Raw genomic sequence first — 18,429 nt, 5'->3', positions numbered from 1 at the left:
AATATGACACAGCCTTCATCCTCATGTATTTATTCTCAGAACATACAAACTCATCTTCTCAGAGAATAAAAAACAGAAATTTCACTCAGTGACTTCAAGATGGGCACAGCCAGCTCACCCTGTCCCCACATCTACTAAAAAAATTCCCTGGGTGAGGGGTGCCTAGAGTGCACAGCACCCCTTGGCACAGGGGCCGTGCACAGCTCTAAACCAGGCTCTCAACTTGTTTTATAATCCAAAAGGGCAAATGGCTGTCAAAATGACAGAGTCCAAGGTCCCTAACCCTCACCGTGCCAGACCCCCCGGGGTCACCTCGGGCGGCGACCCAGCTGCCGCTTCCGCGGCCAAGTCTGTGCCAAAGAGGCCAGGCAGCCAGGTTTTCGTTCAGTGCGTTGAGGCAATGCCAACCGGCCGCCCCCACGACTGGCAAGAGCTGGTGGCCCAGTGCAATCCCGGAGCCCTCCGGAGGGGCAGGGCTGAGCCAGAATCCGGGGTACTTTGTTCTCCCTGCTGCCTACAGCAGTGTCCTCTCCCTCTGCAGCCCCACACTCAGGCCTGCAGACCTGAGGGAGGGGCCAAGGAGTCTGTTTCCTAAGGCCCCGTTAAGAGTGAGGACCTGGAGAGATGGGAGGGTCCTGAAGAACGGGCTTCAGAACATGCCCTTAAACTGACGGGAAGTGTGCTGTGTCAGGCAAAAATAGTCTCTTCCCGGCGCTTCTTGGTGAGGATGGTGCCTGGCTTGTGCTGGGCATCTGGGTGGTTGGCTAGCTCCGGGGGGCAGGACGACACCGGGCTCTCCAGGATGGCTTGCTTCAACTCATAGAACACAGCGGAGTCCTCTTTGGTGAGGAAGGTGATGGCCACACCACTCTTGCCAGCTCGTCCCGTGCGGCCAATGCGGTGGATGTAATCTGGGGAGGGGGAGGAAACGCCACTGAAGATACCCGGCCTCACCCACCCCACCCCACCCCACCCCACCCCACCTCCCGAGGGCAGTCGATACCGCTCGTGCCGCCTGACCCTGCAGCACCCACAGTGCTCTCCCCCCCACTACTAACGGTGGCCATCCTACCACACCCAGACTGAGAGCAGCCCAGCGCCATTCTCCCCCACAGCCCGAGACAGCTGTCGCACATACGGGAATGACTAACCCATGGGAGGTGAAGAGCAGAGCTCGTCTCAGGACAAGCAATCCCAAGCAATCTCACAGTCGGAGCTGTGCGGAGTGAGTACCCGACAAGTAGCCTCCCTTTGCCTGGATGGAAGCTGCTTTCCCCTGCACGTACCTTCAATGTTTTTGGCCATATCATAGTTGACAACCATAGACACATCTTGGATGTCGATACCACGACCCGCCACATCTGTAGCCACCAAAATGTCCTTGGCCCCAGCCTTGAGGTTGGACAGGGCAAACTCTCGCTGCTCCTGGCCTTTCCCACCATGCAGTGTGCAAGCATTGTACTGTTGGAAGAACGGTGAGGTGAAGGAAGAGCAGCGGGGTCACGGAAAGACGCAGAAATTAAGGGGGTGAGGACACCGAGGGCGGACTGCAGAGCAGAAGGGCAGAAGGCGAAGGGAGGAGGAGAGAGGGTGAGTGAGACTGAAAGCAAGAGGACAAGCAAGCTGGAGAAAGGGAAGGGAGAGAACAGGGTGTGGGGTGGCAGGGGCGGGCAGGTCAAAGGTAAAGCAGCTGGGGGCGGGGGATGTGGGGCCAGAGAGATGGGAAGTCATCAAAGAGAGAATGAGGCTGAGATGAGGGTGGCAAGCAGGGACCAAGACGCTTAAGGAAGTTCACGGGCTGAGTGGAGAGGACACACCCTTCCCTTCGAACACCAGCAGCAGGACTAAAGGACACCGATCACCCCCAACTCCCTCCTGACCACACCACTCCCTTTCCCAAACATGTATTAACACAAAGAACTCTGATCCACTCTTCCACAGTCTCAGATCTGGCCAGGATGTGTGTCTCAGGACTTGTCCCTGGCTCAGCCCCCCTGGAGGAAGACCCAGGGCATCTCTGGCTGACACTGATGGTCTGTCTGGACAGGGAATCACAGCAACAGACCCGGCCCTTATCCCCATCAAGCCGCCCTCTTCCCCCTGGCCCTGACGTGACTATTAAAGAGTTGAAAGAACAGGAGAGCACTGAAGGGAGGAGCCTTAGAGGGGCCCTCTATTTTGAGAAAGCCCCACCAGAGAGAGCAGACTTGGTTTGCCCCAGCCAGACACACCCCCATCTTCTCCAGGGATTTCGCCAAAACATCACAGCCCTTCTTCTGGTTGACAAAAATGATAATGGGTGGATCAAAGCCTTGTTCCAAGATTGCCAGCAGCTTTTTCCTGGGGAGAGGAGGAAGAGGAGAAAAATGAGAGGCATAGCTCCATGTGAGAGGCTCACCCTGATCTACCAACACCAATTCCACGACCTCCGAGCCCACGGCATCCCAAACAAGAAAAGAGCAGCTCTTTAACGCAGCAGAACATTTACCCTCCAACCCTCATACTGAAAAAAGGCCCCTTCTTCTCCATCATGTTCTTCCTGATTCAGCTGCCCCCGTACCTCTTTTCTGACTCTGACATGAGGAAGACCTTCTGTTCCACACGTTCGTGGGGCTTGCCCGCAGAGCCAATGTACACCACAGCTGGTCGCCGAAGATAGCTCCGGGCCAGACGCTCCACCGCCGGGGGCATGGTGGCCGTGAACATGACTGTCTACGGAGACAGGAAGCTCAGCCCTGGGCCCAGGCAGGCACCCCCATGTAACCCCCGTCACCGCAGGCAGCGGGGCCTGGGCTGAAGAACCTACAGTGAGCCGCGGAGTAAGCTCTGACAACCACCGCCGCAGGAAATCGTGCCCTTTGCCTTCCCCCTCCTTTCCTCAGTACCCGTACACCAAGCCTTTACATCCTACGATGACAGGAAGGGCTGAGACCATTTGCCGGCACCCAGGGCAGGCAGCAGCATGAGGCCTTGGAATCGTTTTCTAGGGCACGGCCAATGGCTGCACTGCGGGGACTTCCAGAGGACTGACGTGCTGGTCCACGTACTCCAGGCCCACCCAGGGCAAGAAGGGCCTCAGAGCAGGTTTGGCAACTTGCCCCCACTTCCCAGCCTAGGGAAGCAGCCTTACTTGGCGGTACTTATGTTTTCCTGACTCGAAGTTGGCCAACATCTTCTCAGGGTCCTCAGCCTCATCTGTGTCCGGCTTCTGGTTGCTGACAGGCATGTGCTCCAGGATCTTCTGGACATCTGGCTCAAAGCCCATGTCAATCATCCGATCTGCCTCATCCAGGACCACATAGGTACAGCGGCTCAGCACAAGGTAACGGTTCTCCAACACATCAATCAGACGTCCTGGGGTAGCGATCACAATCTGGAGGGCACAGCGGAAACATATGCAGCCCCAGCATGTACCTCCTTCTTCTCCCTCCTGTGAACTATCCACCCGCTTGGGCAACAATGCTAAGGAACTCGGACCCCGACCTCCAGTTAGGATTGGCAGCAAAGGTTCCTAAGAACTGGCACAAAATCACTTGTTGCCACCTTGGATTTTTTTTTTTTTTTTTTAGGAATGAATAGGGTCTCTGAATAAGGTCCAGTAGTTAAGACAGAAGAGGCAAAATCGGAAGGAACTTTCTCAGACAGAAGAGGGACTAAGGGCAACTATGGAGAGGGTTACATAAAAGAATTATGGCAAGAAGTCTGCAAAAGACTCAACTCCTGGATCAGAATTCTTCTAAAAAGCTCTCTTCCCCCACCCTGAGAAGACACGGTCTGTGACAGAGTAATTAAGAGCACAGGGTTTGGACATGAACCTCAGCTCTGCTTACCGCCAGCTGTGACTCTGGGCAAGTTCCTGACCTGAGCCCCAGCCTCACCTGTACAGTGGAGGTACTCTACCTATTCTCGCACGGTTGTCGGTAGGATTAAGGATGTGCCCCCAGTACAATACCTGGTGCAAAAGTTCTCAGTTAAGTCATAGCACATACATACAAGCCAGAACTTCTCTTCAGCTTACTGTACATCCATGGCAGAAACTAGAAACACAGGCCCCAAACGGAGAGCCCTCCTACAGCGGGCTGGCTGCCAGCTAGGCGAACGAACCTCACAGCCCATGCGCAGCCTGAAGCCCTGGTCTTCTCTGGAGATGCCGCCAATGACGGCCACAGTGCGGATGCCCAGTGGCTTCCCAAACTTGATGGTCTCTTCCTCAATCTGCTGAGCCAACTCACGAGTGGGGGCCAGAATGATGGCGTAAGGGCCCTGGTCTGACTCTTCGATCCTGTGGTAAATGGGGCATCCCACAGTTCCATGAGCTTTGGTTCTCTCAGCCAACCACAAACAGGAGCAAGACAAACAAAGTCACTCTTAAGGGTAGCTATGGAGATGGGGAGGGTGGTGGGAAAAGGGTGCAAAGATCCCACTTAAAAATCAAGAGACTCCAGGGCAACCCTCTCGGGTGCCCTCCCTCTTTGGGAGCTTTGAACTATCACTTTACTATCGCTCAATAAACCTCGCTTTGCTGCCCACCAAAAAAAAAAAAAAAAAAAAAAATCGGAGTCTCCTGGACAGCGAAGTTCTTCAGGGAGTGGTCTTGGCCACCCAAATCATCTCTTTCTCTGATACTGTGATCCAAGTATTCCCTAATATCTGACCCAGACTAAAGAAGGGGGCTTCTGATTACAGACTTAAAAAGAAAACCAAACAGGGCACCAGGCTGGCTCAGTTCAAAGAGCATGCAACTCTTGACCGCGGGGTCCGGAGTTTGAGCCCCACAATGGGTGCAGAGATTACTTAAAAATAGGGGCGCCTGGGTGGCTCGGTCGGTTAGGCATCTGACTCTTGATCTCAGCTCAAGTCTTGATCTCAGGGTTGTGAGTTCAAGCCCCATGTTGGTCTCCACGCCAGGCATGGAGCCTACTTAAAATAAATAAACACTGTTTAAAAAATAAGTAAATACAGAGACACCCGGGTGGCTCTGTTGGTTAAGCGTCTAGCCTTCGGCTCCGGTCATGATCCCAGGGTCCTGGGATCGAGCCCCACATCGGGGTCTTTTCTTAGCGGGGAGCCTGCTTCTCCCTCGGTCCGCTGCTCCCCCTGCTTGTGCACACACGCGCGTGCGCTCTCTCTCTCTCTCTCACAAATAAATAACATCTTCAAAGAAATACATACACAGACTTATGTAAAACTCATTTAAAAAAAGAAAGAGAAAACCGAATGTTCGTTTGCCACTGGGACCTTTCCCACTCAGCCAAACCCGCCCACCCCAACGGGTGCCAGCGGACCCCACCTGTCAATCTTGGGGAGAGTGGTGATCCAGACCAGCAGCGGGATGAGGAAGGCTGCCGTCTTGCCGCTGCCGGTCTCGGCTACACCAATGATGTCACGGTTCTGCAGCCCAATGGGGATTGCCTGACGCTGGATAGGCGTCGGTTCCTGTAGAGGCCCAGAGAGCGGAGTGGGTACAGATGGAGTCCCGCTCCCCGGGCTACTGCTGACCGAGCGGGACACCAGTACAGAGTGAGGAGACACGGTCAGCAAAGGCCAATACTTCCACCAGAAAGGGCCAGACGGGGTCACCTGAGTGCTCCGTGGGAGAGGAGGCACCAGAGGAGCAAAGGAACAAAGCTCTCTGTTCCCAAGTTAAGCGTGCTTCCCCTGGAGTGTGGGAACGTGTCAGGTCTTCTGGGCCAACCTGCCCCTCCTTACCTTGTAGCCACACTTATCGATGACCTCCAAGATGTGTGGGGGCAAGGAGGAGTCCTTCCAGGACCGGATGGGATTGGGGATCTTGCCACCTTTGGTGGTGATACTGTAGTCCTCTCTGAAGATCCGCCAGTCCCTGTCCGTCATCTCGTCTAACTTCTTCTGGGACCAGTGCCGGTCGTCCCAGCGCTGCTTGGCTTCCTTCTTTCGGAGCTTGCGGAGTCTGGCCCTGGAGCAGGGCGTGGGGAGCGAGTGGGGTCAGCGCCCCGCGGCTCCTTTGTGCAGGCGCCGGGCCCCCGCCCACCGCCCCCAGCCCCGCCACTCACTCCTCCTGTTCCTTTTCTTCCAGGGTCCGCCTCTTCTCCATTAGGTCTCCATAGAAACGCGACTGCTCCCGCTTCTGCTGCTTCAGGTCAATGCCTGCAATGAAGCCCCGCCCCAACAGCTGCACCTGGTGTCGCTCCTTGTACCTGAGGCGGCGACGGAGGAGGGGAAACAGAAGCTGTGACAGCGGCAAGGGGGAGGGGTGCACCACCCCAATGTCCCGCCCCGTCTACCTGCCCGGCCAGGGTCTGTCCTCGCCCGAGGAGCTAGCTGATCCGCGCCGGCCAACTGCCCCGGCCCAGAACCTTACTTCTCTTTCCGCAGTCGCCAGTTCTCCCCAGGGACGGCTGAAGAGCCCAGCTTTAAGGACTTAGCGCCTGGGCCCAGAGCCACTCACAGGGGGTTGTAGTCGATGGACGTGTCCTCGGAGGCATCCCACTCAAAGACAAACTTGCGGTCGTTAAGATGCCTCGTTCGGCGGCGCTTCTTGATGCCACCCAGATACCGCTCCTGCCCGGGGGACGGAACGCACAGCTCAAGAGCCCGGCCAGCTGTCACATGCAGAGCTCGGGACGGCCAAAGCGCCAAACCACGCTGCTGCGTGTGCGGCGGGGGGCGAACACGGGACCGAGGCCGGCACCTTGATGGCGTGCAGCTCCTTGCTCTTATCCTTCTCCTCCCGGATCTTCTGCCGCCCTTCCTCATCCTCGTTTCCGTTGGTCTCCCGCTCCATCCTCTCCCTGCGCTCCCGACGCTCCCGCTCCTGAGGGTCTTCTGCAGACCAAGGAGAGCAAAGCTGCAGAAGAGCTCAGCGCAGGGAAAAGGGAGCGCGCGGACAGGGCCCACATGACGGACACCAGATGAGAAGGGGCAGCTCTACGACACAAGGGAAATGGAGACCTAACACAAAGACAGCTCCCTCATCAACTCGCCCATCGCTCCCTCTTCCGAGCTCCGGAGCAAACCGGCTTTCTGGCCCTCGTGGGTGACGCGACAACCCCGGCCCACCCTCTCCTACCTCTCGTTCTAGGGGCTACCCCGGGGACGGAAACGAACCCAACATTTTCCTGCCCAAGTCCTGGAACTGCTTCCTCTTCTTCCGCTCCTCTTCCAGCATCCTCTGTCGCTCCTCCACCTCCTGCTGCCGCCGCTTCAGGGCCTCGGCCTCTCGTTCTGCTTTGGAGAGGAACTTGGGCTACAAAATAGATTGGAACTGTAAACAAAGGCCACAGGAGCAGGGTATAATCGCACCACTGACGAGAACGGCAGGGAGGCCGACAGTATTTGCCCAGGCATGACACCTGTTGAGGAAAAGGCCGACAGGTCCAGGACCCCGCTAGGGCCTCAAACTATGTCCCCCTCAAAATGTGTACGTCAAAGCCCTAACCCCCAGGACCTCCGAATATGACTGTCTTTGGAGACAGAACCTTCAGAGCCGTGTTCAAGGCAAAATGAGGCTCTTCGGGTGGACCCTAAACCAATCGGACGGGTGCCCTTACAAGAGAAAATCTGGACACACAGAGCCACTGGGAGCACGCCCACACAGAGGGAAGACCCCGTGAGGACAGAGAAGACATCCACCTACAGGCCAAGGAGAGAGGCCTCAGAAGAAACAACCCTGTGGACGCCTCAGTCTCAGCTTCTAGCCTCTGGAACTGTGAGAAGATTGATTTTCTGTCGTTTCTGTCCCTCGGTCTGCAGGGTTCTGGTAGAGCAGCCCTGCCAACTAACAGAGATCCCCATGTTCTCACCTTAGCCTCGGCTTCCTCCTCAGCCTTTTTCTTGGCCAGAAGTTCCTCCAGGGATAATGGCTGTGCCTGAAGATAAAACACAGGACTTCAGGCAATAAAGGCTCTCTCCCTTTGAAGATCAGTAACAGAGAACTTGAACTGAAGAGGAAGATGAGAGAAATCTTGCCTCTCCTTTACCTTAGGCTTCTTATCACCGTGTTCATCCTCTTCATCCTTCTTAGAGTCTCTGTCTTTCCGAGATTTAAAATCTTTTCCTCGGCCAGGAGACAAGCTTTAAGGAAAAGGAACAAGAGAGGTCCTTATCGCTGTCTTACCCCGACCCCTGGAGGAGGGTCAGGCTGAGCCCCGGAGAGGATGGAAGTTTTTCCGCCGACTCCACAAGACTGGCCCATAGCCATCCATCGTAGCCTGGAGCTCCCTCTGCAGGCGTGGCCACTGTCTGCTCTCAAACCTAATGATGGCCCTGTCTTGGCCCCACTCTACCTGAATCTCCTTTTCCAAGACTAATCAATCTCTTCTCACCCGTGGGTCTTCAGTACCAAGGGCAAAAATCTCTCTTCCAAATAGCAGGTGCACATTGAAGATAAAACACAAAAAAACAAAAAACAAAAAAACCAACCCTGCTTAACTTTATAATACACAGTGAATTTAGTCTCCAGAGTCCCTCCCCATCCACCCCTCCCAGACACCGCTCTGTATCTGCTCTCTACCCCCATGCTCCCTTCCTAGCAGTCCCAGTGACCCTCCCCCCGCAACTGCTACAAGCCCAGTCCACAAGAGATCTTAAACAACCCCCTGTATTTGTCGTGGAATTATGCCCTTTGCCCCGAATTCTCATCTACACACTCAGAGCCTAATAAAAACTTTGCATACAAAGCTTCCAGGGGAAAGAGATCAAGATACTGGGGCATTAAGCTATCCCAACAAATGCATGTTGTCTATCTTGGGTAGAAACCTGAATGGTCCAATGGAGCTAAGGGAATGTTTTACAGGCTGGTAACCCTCTCAAACGAATTTCTAACCTTTAAGAACAAGTTAAGAACAAGCCCTAAATGGTTGTGACCTCAGTAACTGGTTATAGCATCTAAGGATGCCTGCTCTGCAATCACGACCAGTAGGAGCCACTAAGGACAATTTACTTTCCTATGAGGCCGAGCCAGCTTAGAGGCAGAGAGGAAGAGATGGGAGCATTCTCCTAAAGCCCACGTCCGTTCTCTCAGGTACCTGGATCGCTTACGGTCCTTGTCCCGTCTGTGCCCGTCCTTGTCCCGGTCTCGGTCCTTCTTATTCCGATCACGCTCCTTATCCCGTTCTCGTTCCTTATGCCTTCGCTCTCTAAAGACAGCAAACGTAAGAAATCATGTAGTAGCCGGAGTATGTGGCTTCGCTGCAGCCCTATAGAGGTTCTCAGGCTCTTTTCTCCACAAAGTAATATTTTACAAATCGGGGATTATGTGTCCAGGGAATGCTATGAGGGAATTCTAAGAAAGTCTTCTAGGGGCGCCTGGGTGGTTCAGTCATTAGGCGTCTTGCCTTCGGCTCGGGTTATGAACCCAGGGTCCTGGGGTCAAACCCCGCCTCGGGCTCCCTGCTCGGCGGGAAGCCTGCTTCTCCCTCTCCCACTCCCGACCCCCCCGGCTTGTGTTCCCTCTCTCGCTCTCTCTGCCAAGTAAGTAAATAAAACCTTAAAAAAGAAGAAGAAGAAAGTCTTCTAGATCAGAGTTGTACTACTAAGCATTAATGGCGACGACGGGCCATGGCCTATGTGAAGAGAGGAACTACCCTCCTCGACCATCTGGACCTTCATCTTACAAGTTCCCTCTCGCCTTTTAAGAGCTACTGGGTTACCTGGTGTGGAGAAATATATGAAAGACTAATATCCTAATACTGGAGGCACCAGAGGAACCGAGAATGAAGCAGTTTGAAATGTACTCTCCCTTCCCATATGAGACATACAAAGTTACTTTACCTTTCTGTAGACTTGGAACGGGAACGAGAGCGAGAACGGCTGCCTCCCCGACGCCTGTCCCTTGAACGATGCCGCTTCCTGTCTTTAGATGGGGAAGACTTCCGGTCCCGGTCTCTATCTCGCTCTCTGTCAGGAGTCCGAGATCTCTTCCTTTCCTCCTTGGAAGGTGATGCATCCCGGTCCTTTTTGTCAGCTAGCTCCCCTGCCATCTGTCATGGATAAGAGGAATACTTATCATGTCCTAGGTACTGCTCTCAACCGTTTATATATGATCTACTTAATCTCAAAACAACCCTATGAGGTAGATATACTGGAATGCCTACTTTATAGATGAGGAAATGGAAGCTCAGGCAGGTAAGTTCTCTTGAGCTCATAAAGAAAAGTTCAAAAGAGGAAAAAAAGAGTTTAACTTTGAGATCTGGGATTACAATCAGCACCTCAAGAAAACCGACATTTAATTTTTTTTTAAAGATTTCATTTATTTCTTTATTTGAGAGAGAAATCATAAGCGGTGAGGAGGGGCTGAGGGAGAGGGAGAAGCAGGCTCCCCACTGAGCAGGGAGCCCGACGTGGGACTCAATCCCAGGACCCTGGGATCATGACCTGAGCTGAAGGCAGACGCCTAACTGCCTGAGCCACCCAGGTGCCCAGAAAACCTAAACATAAATGGAGAAACAAACCCACTTTCACCCAGATCAAAAGAAATGTACTTTTCATTACGTAATGGGAAAAACTTCATGGAGGGTACACAGAACCTCTATGCATTTTTTTTTTCCAACTTACTGTGAATCTATAATTATTTCAGAATACAAAGAAAAAAAAGAAAGGTACCAAAAACTACAGGTTCACAGGCATTCTGACCTACACTCCCTACTCGGATTCAGATTCTCACAGCCTTGACCACTATCCCATCCCATGAAAGGTTTGAGCAGGAATTTGTTCTGTGCCGGGCGCCTGGGTGGCTCAGTTGGTTGGGCGACTGCCTTCAGTTCAGGTCATGATCCTGGAGTGCCGGGATCGAGTCCCGCGTCGGGCTCCCTGCTCGGCGGGGAGCCTGCTTCTCCCTCTGACCCTCCCCCTCTCATGCTCTATCTCATTCTGTCTCTCAAATAAATAAATAAAGTCTTTAAAAAAAAAAAAAAGGAATTTGTTCTGTGCCCCTCCTGCCTGGGGGACACTGAACACCATGTTGCCCTGTCAACTGTCCTTCAGACTACAAAATCTGTTTCAGCCAGGAGCTAAAAGGACACTAAGTCTGAATCTACCTCTACCCCATCACCATCATCCCTAAGACTCAGAATACATTTCTCAGAACTTATTTTATCCCCAAATTGTTCGGTTGGAATATCAGCTCCCTAGGCTTTTGCTTACAATCTCTTTCCTCATGTAATTTCCTGCCATATATCTTTAAGAAAGGGTAATGTGTAAAGAAAAGAAAAATGAACACGCGGCACTTTCAAAAGGTGAAGACAACCCGTCTTGTCTCACAACTGTCTGAGAAATGCCTGAATGTTCTATATTAGTACATCATGCAAGTATACTTATATTTCTTCTACTTAGATCCCTAAGAAAACAATCCAGAAGAAAGGTATCTTCTCTATAAAACATCCACAACATCACTCACTCTTTCAACAAATATTCACTGAGCACCTGGTAGGTTCCAGAAACTGTTGTACCTACTGGAGATATGGCAGTAAACAAAGTCTCTGATCTCATAATGCTTAAATTCCAATGAAGCAGATAACAAGGAGAATAAGAGAATTTCAAATAGTAATGAGAACTAATAAACAAAATAAAACAGGGTGGGTATGACGGGGAGGGGTAGGAATGAGAGATGGCTCAGGAAATTATTTTTTAGATGACATGTAAGCTGAGACTTGAACGATGGGAAAGAGAGACTGCAAAGATCAGGGGAAAGATCTTGTTGGGTAGAAGGGACAGCAAGTACTAAGGCACTAGGACAAAAGCTAGCCCAGCATGCTTGCCAATTAAAAACAGACTTGTGTGGCTGAGTGACAGTGACCCAGGGCAAAGACCAATTCAAAATGAGTTCAGGGAGATAGTCAATGTGTTTTAGGCCAGGGGAAAAGAACGTGGATTTCAACCTAACAGCAACAGGAACCTTAAAGAGTGTTAAACAGGAAGTGGTGTGATCTCATTTTACACTTTTAAAGAATTTGGTGACTTGCGAGAAAATACAGAATAACGGAGGCAAGAGTAGAAACAGAACCACTGAGAATGCCATTTAGTAGTCTAGGCAAGAGATGACAGTAGCTTGTTCTGGAGAAGTGGCAATGGAGATGGTGCCATTAGTGACCAGAAATGACTGGGGAAGGAACAGATTTAGGAGGAAATCACAAGTTTCATTTAGAAAATGCAATTCTAGAACTCAGGAGAACCTGGAGACAAAAATTTGAGTCATCAATATAGAGATAGCTTTTAAAGCCATGGGACACTAAATAATTTTACCTAAGTAGGCAGTATAGTTAAAGAAGGAAATAGAAGAGAACCAGGCAGGATTAAGCTCTGGAACATTATAACATTTAGAGGGCAGGCAAAGGAGGAGCAAGAGAAAAAGACTGGAAAGAAGCAACAGCCATTAAGAAAGGGCGAGCGGAGTAAGTATGACCTCACGGAAGCCAAAAGAGTGTTTCAAGGAGGGAGTGGTCAACTTTTCCAAGTGGAAAAAGACTAGGCGATAGAGGGGCAACCCCTGCATTTGGAAAAATGGAGATGGTTGGTGACCTTGACAAGAGCTGTTCTGATGGCCTGGAGAAAGCAGAAAACTGAGTGGAGTGGGTTTAGAAGAGAATGAGAAGTCAGAATAAGGAAAACAGTAAATATGGGCAACTTTTATTATCAATTATACTTATCACATGGGCCTGATAACCAGGCCTACCCTGGTCTTCGCTTCCCAGCAGCCTTCCTTGCAAACCTCCAGGTCTCTGAGTTCCTCAGTTCTTGTAGGGTAGTGGCAGATTCTTTTGCTCAACCAATTAAGTATTTATCAAGCATCTACTATATGCAAGGCGGCGTGCTAGATGTTGTGTTGAGTTACAAAAGGAAATCAGAAAGATCCTGTCCAAAGGAAGGTTACAGAACAATAGAGGGTATGAGGCACTTACCAAGATGAAGACTCAGATGAAGTACTATAGGAATTCAAAGAAGTTTCCTTTCAGTTGCAAAAGGGGATTTGGAAAGATCTGTGGAGGAAGTGGCTCTTGAGCATTTAAGTATAGGTAGAATTTGAAGATGTGTAATTGAGGGTGCGAAAAAGTCATTCCCAGCAAAAGAATAATACAGGAAGCACAGAGGCGGGAAAGCATGACTGATTCTGGGAGAAAAGCCAAAGTTCCAGTTTGGCTGGAGCAAGAGCTACTCGAAACATGAAGGAATAAGCTCGCATGGAGGTTATCACAGGTGCTGTGTGCTCATGGGCAAAGGTCTGGCCCGTAACATCGTCCAGGGACCTGGCCTGTGCCCCCAGGAGCCAACACTCCGCGCTGGGGCCCGCGCCCCTTCGCTCCAGCCCGCCAGAGCTCTCCGGGCTCGTGCCTCTACCCTGAAGGGTTCTTCCCCGCCTCGTCCCGGAGGCAGGGGCCACCGCCGTGCCCCAACTCTCGCCCTCTCTGCAAGCTCGTGAGGACAGCCTCCATCGCTCGGGACTCACCACTTTGAGTCTGAACCGCCCAACGCGGCCTCAACGTCGCCGAGCAGTCGCCATCTTTCCCGTTTCCTGGTCGCCGAAATGCATCCCCGGCCGCGCGGCAAGCTGGGAAGTCGAGTTCCTGGTGCAGGGCGGCGCGGGCTGACATAGGGGACCTGAGAACTACTAATACCATAATGCACCGCGCGAGCGCCGGCCCCGGGCTGAGGGGTCTGCTGGGCAATGTGGTTCTCCAAACATCTGAGTCTGCGGGAGTTACGAGTTACCCATGGGTTTGCCTCCAGCCTCAGGTTCTCTCCCTGGGCAGTCTTCCTTGGAATATGCTGGTCTTCCCAGACTATCATGGCTTGTGGCTTACTACGAAGGAATTTAAGGGCTTCCTTGGCTATCAATAGCGCTTAATTGTCACTAACAACTAGAGTAACAACAAATACTGTACCGTTTGTTGGAAAAGCGTTTTTAGGGGCGCCTGGGTGGCTCAGTCGTTAAGCGTCTGCCTTCGGCTCAGTTCCTGGGATCGAGCCCCACATCGGGCTCCCTGCTCGGTGGGAAGGCTGCTTCTCCCTCTCCCACAACCCCCTGCTTGTGTTCCCTCCCTCGCTGTGTCTCTCTCTGTCAAATAAATAAATAAAATCTTTAAAAAAAAAAAAAAAGGAAAAGCGTTTTTACCAAAAAAAAAAAAAAATCTGTGAGGTAGATTAGCCCCATTTTACAGGTAGACAAACTAAAGGTTAGTTTACAGGGGTAGCCTAGTGTTTCACAATGAGGGTGGGACAATTCATTGTGTGGGGCTATCCTAGTTTTAGGAGGACGTTTTGGCAACGCTGGCAAGGCAGGAACAACCCGCTATTGTGTCAACTCCAGATGAACCCATAAGTGGATTATAGAGTCCTGGAAGGATGGTATCACCTGGGCTGTGACACCTGTTTTCTCGACATTCCAAATAGGATCCTGTCTTCCTCATTTTCTTGCCCTTTGGAACCTGGCCAGTTGTTGGGCGACCTTCCTAGTTTTGCTTCTTTCTTCCCCCTAGTCCCCCTTCTTCAATCATCCACTGAGCTTTCTTTACCCCAAAGTGTATGTTTACTTCGGCTTTCTTTGGTCTTATGGTTCATAATTCACCACTCCACCCCCACCCCACCCCACCCCCCAAAAAAGCCAAACCTTGAAACTTCTGGGATAGCTTAGATAGATACCAGGAGGTGTCTAATGCCCTCTCCCTTCCCATTTTCCCATCAGCAGCTTTTTGGTTTCAATACCATGGGGCTGTAGGCTGAATGTATGTTCAGTTCTCTTCAAACAGAGCCTCAGGATAGACCCAAATAATCCTAAAACCCTGAACACCACACACAATGGCCCAAAGTAACCCTGGGAGAGATAGGCTTCTGCTCTTAGAATAGAAGCCTTCGACTCGCCCGCTTTTACCCTAGAGAAAGATCAGAAGGGAAAGGATGTCTGAGATCTACTAGATGTAACTCATGCAGTGAACACTGGAGGGCTCTTCACTCACAGAATGGAACTTTAAACAATCAGACCCAAGGTGTAGACCTTAAGCGGCAGCTATAGTATTTACTGAGAATCTTCAAAGTGCCCAACTCTGTGCTGGACACTTAAGTTACTTATTTTACTTATTTCTGATAACAGTATGATGCGGGTATTATCATCATTTTACTGTTTAATTATGCCTTCAACGGCAACATAGTTAAAAGAATGAAGCCAGGATTCAACTCCAGGTTCATTTAACTTCAGAATCCATGCTCTTCCCCTATTTCCAGGCTACTACTCTTCTTTGCAGATAAGTAAACTGAGAAACCAGAAAGGTGGTGAAGCTTGTTCAAGTTTATAGTGGCGGAGTTCCCTAGTGTTTGTGCACAGCTTTCTCATGACACATGTAAGACATTGTGCTTAAAGGGTTCTCATATGCTTTGTCCTACCCTGCTGGTTCTCTCGCAAAGACGTGTCCTTGGAGATGGAGACAGAGGAGCTACGTTCTAGTTAGGCCCATAGGTAGAGTCTCCTATTTAGGTACAACACGGCTAACAATAAGGAGTCCATGGGAGTATAGTTAACACTGAGACCGGTTGGAATCCTGACTCCATTACTTACTAGCAGTATGATCTTGTGCAAGTTATATAGTATCTCTGACTTTTCTATTTCCTCATTTATAAAATAGGAATATTTCTTGCCTTACAGAATAGGATAGCAGTAATAAAAAAAAAAAAAAAAGGAAAGTGAGTATTCTGGAGCCCAGCTGCCAAATTTGTATTCAGGTTCTATCACTTGGAGCCCAGCTGCCAAATTTGTATTCAGGTTCTATCACTTTCTAACTATGTGTGACCTTGGGCACATTAACTAACTTCTCTGAATCTCAGTTTCCTTGTCTGTAAAAGGAGGTAGATAGTACCCCATAGGATTATCACAGGAATAAGTAACATAGAAAGAATTCGTAAGTGCCCCTGACGCATAGTAAACATTTAACAAATGTTAGCTATTGTCACTTATAAGGTTAAATGTGATAATGTGGGTTAAGCTCTCAGCACAGTGCTGAGCACATAGTAAGTGCTCAGTACACAGTAACTTTCTATTTCCAGCACACTGTGAAACTTGGAAAAAAGACCAGTAAGTGACTAAAAGGAAGGGATGTTAAGGCCCCTGAGCTGCCATCAACAGACAATGGAACTGGGAGGTCAGGAAGGCAGAAGATATCACCTCTCCTTGAACTCGGAGGAAACCAGAACCCCAGGAACCTCCCCCCAACCATGGCTTCAGTCTGTCCCAAGTTCTGCAGGGGTTGGAATCTCAGTGGCTTGCGTCCTCTACCAATAATTTCACCAAACCTTGTCTCTCTCCTCTAGACTCTCTAGGGCAGTGGTTCTCAACCAGGAGTGATTTTGCCCCAGAGGACATTCAGCAGTATCTGGAGACATTTTGATTGTGAGAACTTGGGGGGCGGTGCTGTGGTGGGAAGGCGGGGTGCTGACATCTAGCAGGTGGAGGGAGGCCAGGGATGTTGCTAAACATCCTCCAATGCACAAGACAGGCCCCAGCATCTAAGCATTACCTAGTCTAAAATGTCATTAGTGGGCGCCTGGGTGGCTCAGATGGTTAAGCGTCTGCCTTCGGCTCAGGTCATGATCCCAGGGTCCTGGGATCGAGTCCCGCATCGGGCTCCCTGCTCTTTGGGAGCCTGCTTCTCCCTCTGCTCTCTCTCTCTCCCTCTCCTCTGTCTCTCATGAATAAATAAATAAAATCTTAAAAAAAATAAAAATAAAAAAAATAAAATAAAATGTCATTAGTTCCATGGTTGAGAAACCCAGGCCTGGGGCTAAGGGGCTCTTCACTGCCTTATTGGACTTGGGTAGGGTTTGGGTGAGGTAGCAGGGAGGGGGAAAGGGAGACCCTTGCTGGAGATGCCAGGGAACAGTGGAGGCAGCCACTCCGCAACCCATAGTAAGGGCCCCGGAGTAGCTTCTTTCTCATTAGCAAAGACCAAACCGGGAGAATGGAGAAAGAAACGAAGAAAGCGGAGCCAACTTCTTTGTATGTGTTGTATTTTTCATTAATAAATAGGTTTTTCTTCTTTAAACACAGAACGTAGAACAGATTGAAACACTCCCCCCTCCCCCCGGTTCCAAAGACAAGAGTCTATAAAACAAATGCCAGCTGTCGTGCCCTGAGGGCAGAAAAAGTCTGGTGACCCCCCCCCACCCAGCCCTGCCCCCGGCAGCACCACCACCCCCACACTGCGAGAGAAGGGGGTCTGGGGCTTCTCCCTTGGACCCTGGGGACTTAGGTGAGAAGCATATGCATGTATGATGTCAGCTCTCCATGAGGCATGGGCTATGCAAAGATGAGGCTTCCTTCTCATTGGCTCTGACCAGCTCCTGGCCTTCTGACTCCCGTCATGAAGCACCTGGGCTCGGCTCCCACGGGAGCCGCCTCTTGGCTTCCCCACTCCACTCCTGCGTGGCTTCCTCAGAGGGGACGGGAAGGGCTCGGGGACCCCGCCCGACCCCTGGCCCACACGGAAGCGCTGTGTGGAAGAGGCATGATGCTGAAGGTGAGGCTCCTGGAGGCCCCCAAGCCCATGAGGCCAGCATGGCCCCCGCACCCCCACACCTTTCCTTCCTCTGGAGTGGGGGCGGGGGCGTGGGGGTGACACTGGGGCAGCCGCCCCCACCACAACCGAGTGCCTGGCTTGGGGTGTGATGGTTCTTTCTCAGTGTCAGGTCCTCAAGCCGGGCCTGGCTCTTTCCTCGTCCCATTCCTGTCTCCTTTCAAGGCCTCCCCGTGGCCGTCTGAAAAACGCACGTCCAGTGTCCTCAATTGTCCCATCCTCCCTCTCCCTGTGCCTCTGCCACCCAAGGGAGGAAGTGGGAGGTTGCCTCCCTTCTCCAACCCCCACTTCACATAATGGAACAGCTTTTGGCCTTTTCCTTCTTGAAGGTAGAAGAGATGAGTTCGGAACGACTGGGGAGGTGAAGCAGTCGCTTGGAGAGGCTGCGGACAGGGCTCTTTGGGGGCACCGGGCTGGGCTTGTTCAGACACACCATGGACGCCGTCCGGAAGATGCTGTGGATACTCTTTTCTGAGGTGAAAGCCGAGCCTTCCAGGTAGATTTCCGCACCCAGCTGCTTGGCTATCGCACAGCCCTGTGGAAGGGGTGAGGTGGTCAAGGCAGTTGTCCCACGTGGCTCTGGGACCCTGCCTTCTATGCTTAGTCGTACTCCCCGGGACTCCTCCCGATGGGACCCAAGTGCCAGTCTCCCACCACCACCCTCCGCTAACGATTTTCTGAAGGGGAAGCCTAAGTGCACCTTACGATCACCTGTAACACTTTTAAAACAATGCTAGTGCCAGACCGAGTAAGTCAGAATTTCTGTGGGTAGCGCCTAGGCATTAATATTCTTAAGGGCTCTCCAGATGATTCTAATGTGAACCATTGGTTTAAAAGAAGTGATCCTGGGGCGCCTGGGTGGCTCAGTTGGTTAAGCGACTGCCTTCGGCTCAGG

At 51.4% G+C, this 18,429-nt stretch overlaps 2 protein-coding genes across 2 annotated transcripts in view; both read right to left on the bottom strand.

Moving 5' to 3' along the window:
• Positions 1-14: 14 nt before the first annotated feature.
• DDX23 (DEAD-box helicase 23) lies at positions 15-13,559 on the bottom strand. Its single transcript, XM_025883026.2, has 17 exons — positions 13,421-13,559; positions 9,751-9,959; positions 9,006-9,116; positions 7,959-8,052; positions 7,782-7,847; positions 7,087-7,225; positions 6,671-6,804; positions 6,428-6,540; positions 6,033-6,176; positions 5,710-5,935; positions 5,291-5,436; positions 4,105-4,282; positions 3,131-3,373; positions 2,561-2,712; positions 2,232-2,340; positions 1,287-1,461; positions 15-911 (listed from the first exon to the last, which is right to left on the bottom strand). The coding sequence occupies exons 2-17, from the start codon at positions 9,957-9,959 to the stop codon at positions 688-690; spliced, it is 2,463 nt and encodes an 820-aa protein (XP_025738811.1). The 5' UTR covers positions 13,421-13,559; the 3' UTR covers positions 15-687.
• A 3,392-nt stretch (positions 13,560-16,951) lies between these two features.
• Positions 16,952-18,429, bottom strand: part of RND1 (Rho family GTPase 1) — a 7,211-nt gene continuing 5,733 nt past the window's right edge. The window contains exon 5 of the mRNA XM_025883141.2: positions 16,952-18,069. Within this exon, the coding sequence (XP_025738926.1) occupies positions 17,824-18,069 (246 nt within the window). The 3' untranslated portion in view covers positions 16,952-17,823. The remainder of the gene's footprint in view (positions 18,070-18,429) is intronic.

The sequence above is a fragment of the Callorhinus ursinus genome, unplaced genomic scaffold, assembly GCF_003265705.2.
Source record: "Callorhinus ursinus isolate GAN/ISIS: 27379988/994484 unplaced genomic scaffold, GSC_fseal_2.0 scaffold44, whole genome shotgun sequence".
In the NCBI taxonomy this organism is placed as follows: domain Eukaryota; kingdom Metazoa; phylum Chordata; class Mammalia; order Carnivora; family Otariidae; genus Callorhinus; species Callorhinus ursinus.
This window is presented reverse-complemented; position numbering and strand designations above follow the sequence as displayed.